Source organism: Vigna unguiculata, chromosome 3 (assembly GCF_004118075.2).
Source record: "Vigna unguiculata cultivar IT97K-499-35 chromosome 3, ASM411807v1, whole genome shotgun sequence".
NCBI classification, from domain to species: Eukaryota; Viridiplantae; Streptophyta; class Magnoliopsida; order Fabales; family Fabaceae; genus Vigna; species Vigna unguiculata.
In genome coordinates, this window is record NC_040281.1 from 47,630,193 (window position 1) to 47,636,734 (window position 6,542).

The window sequence follows — 6,542 nt, forward strand, 5'->3', positions numbered from 1 at the left end:
AAACTAGCACGAAACACCTTGTTCAAGCTCCAAGGAATATATAGTCTTCTAAAGATTATATAAAAAAAGAATTATTAATTCTTGGTAATATAATTAAACTTATCCATAAGTTTAATGACTTCCCTAACATATATAATTTTATATATTTTCATGATAAATTCTGTTTAGGTAATATGATAAAAATTAAATGTAAAATATTAACTGGTAATTGTACTATGTATATTATATATGTGTGTGTAAAATATTAGAAAATATATAAATAATAAAACCATAAAATAGTAAAAAGTTTGAAAATGATGCATTTGGAGTTTTGCATAAGTTTGAGTGTCAACATGTTAATATTACCCTATTAAAAAAATATATATATAAGAAAAAAAAAAACCTCGAAAATGTATATGAGCAGGTAGACATATATGTACTGCAACATTTCTGAAACGGAAAATGACACTCCACTACAACCTTTCCTCAGTGTCTCCTTCGAACCCTAATCTTTCTTCCATCAATAAATTAATGGTAATTTTTTTGAAAAAAAAAAATAGTACCAACTTACATTTTTCCTTTCTTTGAAGTTACATATGCGAAGCCTTCTCCTTCCTCCCTTTCCAATCCCCTCCCACCATATATAGCTCTTCCATGTGCACCCTTCGCAAAACAACAACATACTAACAAACTGAATCAACCAAGAACTGGGTTCCTTACAAAGAAATTGAGCAAAAAATAAATCGAACCAAAAGATCCATATCAGAGCTTCAGCAGCTATAATATACGAGAGTTGTACATGGTGTCCTCAAAACATAAATTACAGTACTTCTCTCTGTCATCTCTCTCCGCATATAGCTGTAAAAGAGAGAGCAAAGCACATGCACATAACTTCTCTTTTCTCTGGAGTTTGGACTTTGATCTTTCCTCGCAGGCACATCACCTGCTTCACAAGACATTAAACAAATAAACCCAATCGTTATGTTGATCTATTTCCCAAACGGAGCTCTAGATCAAGCTCCTCGTGTTGGCCGTGACGAGCGGAGGAGGTTGCGGGTTCTTGTTCCTCTTTCCCAGAATAAGAAGAGAAAAGGGTCCTCCTCCCTGTGGCAGGCTGCGCCACCGGGAAATCAAAGGAGGCATTTGAGGAAGTTGGGAGAGGGTGTGAAAGGGAAGAGGAGACAGAGAAAAGAGAGGAGGGAGAGTCGGCACATGCATTATTGAAACTAGTGGTGTGGCCAAGAGGGGAGAATGGAGCAGTGTTAGGGCTAGGGAAGGGGTACAGGAGGCACACCCCACCATTTGCGAAAGGGTCCGGAGAGTGAGGGAGGTTGAGAAAAGAGGGCGAGTGGTGTGAGCGGGAGAGAGAGGAGATGTGGTGGTGGTAGTGGTAGTGGTTGTTGACGGGTGAGGCTTGGTGGAGGCGAGCACGGTCGCGGCGGTGAACGTTCATGTGGCCACCGAGGGCTTGTGCTGAACGGAACTCCCTTCTACAGAAAGTGCAGGTGTAGGACCTTGGAGGCCAAGTGGTGCCCATGATGTTGCTGGTGTCCTCTGCGAAGGCTCTGACCTCCCAGGAGTCATCTTCTTGGTCCCTTGGATTCCACATCCAAGACGGTGATGAGGGTGAGGGAGGAGGAGAGGTGGTGGTGGAGTTAGGGTTTGGATGGTACAAATTTTGGATCTGGTCACCGAGACAAGGCCAATCCCTGTAGCCATGGTACTGAAACTGACATTTAAGATAGATAGATAGATAAGTGATGGGAGAGTTAGTCGATGTGGGAATGAACAAATTGGAGATAGCTAGCTACCAAAACTATACAAATTAGTTTAATATATGTAGTAGGGGACATCACTAGGGACCAAAATCAAGCCCTCAAAACCCCAATCGAATGTATCACCCAACATTTCGATCCTCTATACAAACATGACATCATACTTATGTTGCTTCGAACATCTTAAGTTATTAATTAATTACCGTGTCTGCTGTAGACAACATTTTCCTTTCTTTTGGCTTCTACGCCTTCAAAATGTCTGAGACGCTCCCTCAATCTCCCCGCCCCAAACAAGCACCAATCAACTACAAATGGTTATAATAAAACCTTTACACTTATGTTAGAGTTAACATGTAATCTGTTTTATGCAGATAAAAATGCTATTTCATTGCTTATAACTAATATTAACATTTTATATAATAAGTTGGGGAATTAGACTAACGAGTTTAACCGTGGGAATAAATAAAAACTTTTGTCTTTTGTGACTTTACCTTCTATGTACTTTTAATATAAATATTTTTACAACACAACATCAACGAGTAAAATAGATAGTATGTTTAATATGTCATTTTGTTTGTATATAAAGTCACAGTATTAAACAGTTATACTATCAGTCCAATTTTAAGTAAACAAATAATGCTAATGACTAACAAAAAAAATGAAATCACTGCACAAATGTATCTAAACAATAATTAATTTTAATAACAAAAAGTAATTAGTCACATTCAACTTAGATATTAATTTATAAAATAAAATTTATTAATAACTAAAATAATTTCTAAATTGATTATTATAATGAATTGATTTCTAAACTGATCACCAATTTTAGTTAACAAGACTACCAAAGAAATTAACTTCTAAATTATTCACTATTATAGATCAATTCTTTTGGTAATGACACAATGGATGATTTAAGGGACTAGGGGGACCATCCCCCGCCCCCAAAACAATTTTTGAAAATTTTTAAAATAATATATTTATATATTTAAATTTTTAAAATTTTTTAAAAAAGTTAAATTATGTGTAGTTTATATATTGAAAATTAATAAAAATTAAATTAGATATATTTTTTTTATAACAGTAAAACATAAAATAAAGTATAATAAAAAATAAAAATATTTATTAAAATATTTTTCATTTTCTTTCTTATTGTCTTTTAAATTTATCACATATTATACAACTTTCCACTCTTATTTCTTTTTGTTTATGAAAAAGAAAGTAAGTTAGACACACACTCATTATTTTTACTCTTATTTTTTCATCTGTTTTCTTTCATTTTTGAAGAAAAAATTAATTATCTTTTGTTTAACTTGATAGTAAAATATTAGTTTAATAATTATCATTATCTTTTTATTCTCATGAACCTTTGTTTTTTCATAACTGGTTTTAATTGTGGTTCAATTATCATAATTTTTTTTTAGTAATTGCATAGTTGAATTTCTATTTGATTATGATAAACTATTTTTTAACCTTAAACTTAAAAAGTAGATATATTGATGAAAAAAATAAAAGAATAGATTTATATTTTAGAAGAATAAATTCAACTTCTTTACATATTAATTAGGAAGCATGATACTAATAATCTAATTATTCAATTAAAGGAGTCAATCTAAGATTCAAAGAATAATTACAAGTGAGGAGTTTCGTATATATTTTTGGAATGAGATCTGAGAAGATGTCTTCAAATATAGGAATATTTAATATATGGTTTCTTTTATAGTCGGAGTTATTTCTTTTGTAGTTACAATTATACTAGATTATGTATTAATTTTTATTTTATTAGTGACAACACAATATATTGATTTTGAATGTATTATTTTGGTCCTCAAGATCCCTTATTGGGTAGCGAAAACCTTTTGTAAGTTAGTGGCCAATCTAAAAACCAATTAACTGTAGTTACCAATTTAGAAAATAATTTGACTTTATATACAAACAAAATGATATAATAAAAATACTAATAAAATTGATTATTATTTATAGAATTTTTTGTAATGAATAGAAAAAAATGTAAATTTTTCAAGTATAAATGAGATGAAAAAAGTCATTATGATTGTTAATTTTTAAACCTATTAAATTCATTGCTTGTTGAAACACATGGGCAAACAAGTTTCACAAAAGGACAAGGTTGCTGATAAAAAAACAAAGACTGCTTTAAGATCTTAATTAATAATAATTAAGAATTATTTAAAGTTTTATATACGCATTTTTATAATATTAAAATTAAAGCAGTATATATTTTTAATACAATGAATTGTTTTTTTAATAATGTTTGCCACATTTATACTATTGTCTAATAAACATAGATATTAACAAAATATTTTAAAAAATTCTCTAAATTGAGAATATTAACTTTTAATGAAATCCCTCATGGAATCCTGAATATTGTTTATAAGCAAAGTCCCTTGGCTAAAGGGGGGAAGGAATGACTCACTATCTCCATACAATAAGGTATGGATCTATTTGTTGACTGATTTTCCAAGGACAGGTGAAAAAGAATTATTGAAAATTGTAGGAGAACATATAAAAGATGTATTTTTATGTTTCTCAATATATATTGTTCAAAGTTTTCAAGTAATGTTTTAAAATGAGTGATTGGTATATTTGTTTATTTCCCTTTTCAAGTAATATATAGGACACCTAATTAAAGACAGCCCCATAAAGAAACACTTCAGACATAACTTTCTTGGTCTGTGAACACACCAAGAAAACGCCCATCTTACATTCCTGTCATTGTTTGTGTCGTTCTTTTTTCAAGCACCTAGCCTTAGCTTCAACCTAAACATGACCCTCTTAATGACAACTGACTAATCCTTTACTTGCATTACACTTCTCAACTTGTTAAGGCTAGGTTAAACTATTATTAAATAATTATTAGTTTCATATTCTACTATTCTAATATCTAGAAACATCAATTCCTTAGGTTATGATAAGTCAGAGAGTAATAACTGTGAGTAGCAAGATCTCTCTGAAATGTTATACATCATATCTTATCTACCAAGGAACAATTTATATATTTATTCCAAATGGTCAAACCTTTTGTTCTCTTTTCAATATAAAACTGATTACATTTTTTAACATGTGGTGAATTCGACCCTCTATCACGTGTATAAACAAAAATTCCTTAAGAATTCCTTTGGAAGAGGTAACATTTACTTCAGTAATCATTACATTTAAAAAAACAATAATTAATTTTTAACTCCATTTGATTGAAAAAAATATCTTGTATAAGAAATATCAGTTAAAACCAGACTTTCTACGGTATTAATCGGAGTTTGAACATAGTGTTTTTTTTTGTTTTTTTGTTTTTTTATTCTATTTTCAGGAGTTCCTTTGAACCATTTGTGTCATATGCGTCTGTGTTGTATTATTTCTCAACTTTTGACAAACTTGTGTCATGTCCTAATAATAGGAATTGTTAACAGGAATCTTGTAATTAAGATTTTAATTAGGGATGTTAATGAGAGGGGTAGAGTAAGGATATTTAGCTCGTTGGATAAATATTTGTTACATATTCGTATCCATATTCGTCGAGTATTCGTTAAGTGGGTACCCGCATAATTTTTTAATATTCACGGGTATTTATAAAAAATAAATAAATAAATATTTAACAAATACATTTTAATCATAAATTCAAATAAAATATAATACATAACATTCATAAATTTTAAACAAAGTCCAAATAATCCATTTAAATAGTGTTGAATGACAGTTTACAAAGAAATAATTTTTTTTTAAAACTAATTGATAAAAAAATAATTCATTCAAAATCAATATTCATTTCCTACCCATCGTGGATTTTATCCGTGATACCCACATATACAGATTTTTTTTAACATCCCTAATTTTAATTTACTTTTGTTTAAATAAGTTAATTTAAGTATATAATTAACATTGTATACAAAATAAAGTCATGGCATGAAAAACTAAAATAATGTGTGAGTGCGTATTATATAAAAGAAACCCTATTATATAGAAGTAACAAATAGTGTGAGTTCTGTTTATATATATATATATATATATATATATATATATATATATATATATATATATATATATATATATATATATATATATATATATATATTCATATTTTTTAAAAAAACCTTCAAAATAGATAAATTTAAAATACATTATGAAATATAAGTAAAATTGTGTCTTAAAACATAATATTTATTTAAATAGTAAAAAAATATTTTAACAAATTATTTTAATTTAAAAAAAATAAAAACAAACTCATATTATAATATTAAGAAATCTAATTGTATTTTGAAACATGAAATTTTTTTTAATGGGAAGACATGTTTTATAACACAACTTATTTGTATCTCTAATTTATTTGAAATCAATATGTTTATGTAGTTTTAAAAAATCTGGCCAGATATGTCAAAACTCGATACCTATATTAATAACTTTTCTACTGTTAGAAGCTGAAAAAAAAATTCTTCTATTAATATATTACGTGAATTTTTTATCGATTGGAATTTCATTAACAAAACGTTATAGCTTATTTTCAGTAACCTTATTTTATGCTCTACACATTTTCCTGAATATACTTTAGGTTCAATTGGGTTATTAGTCACATGCTTTCACCCAATCAAAATAAAATAAAAATAAAAATGATGTTTTTATTTGAGAAGATGGTAACCTGACAGGGTTTTAGACCTTGGGTACAACAAAGATAATCTATCAACATCATTTTAATTTTGCGTAACAGGGGACCACCAAAGTCTAGCAAAGAGGATAACTCACACAACTCACTAAATACAAAGTACTAAAATGGTTACCGGT

At 28.9% G+C, this 6,542-nt stretch overlaps 1 protein-coding gene across 1 annotated transcript; it reads right to left on the minus strand.

Annotated features, from left to right (window-relative positions):
- Positions 1-315: 315 nt before the first annotated feature.
- On the minus strand, positions 316-1,825 carry LOC114179650 (zinc finger protein 10-like). The gene has a single exon (XM_028066062.1). It carries the CDS (start codon positions 1,586-1,588, stop codon positions 959-961), a length of 630 nt encoding a protein of 209 aa, XP_027921863.1. The 5' UTR covers positions 1,589-1,825; the 3' UTR covers positions 316-958.
- Positions 1,826-6,542: the final 4,717 nt, after the last annotated feature.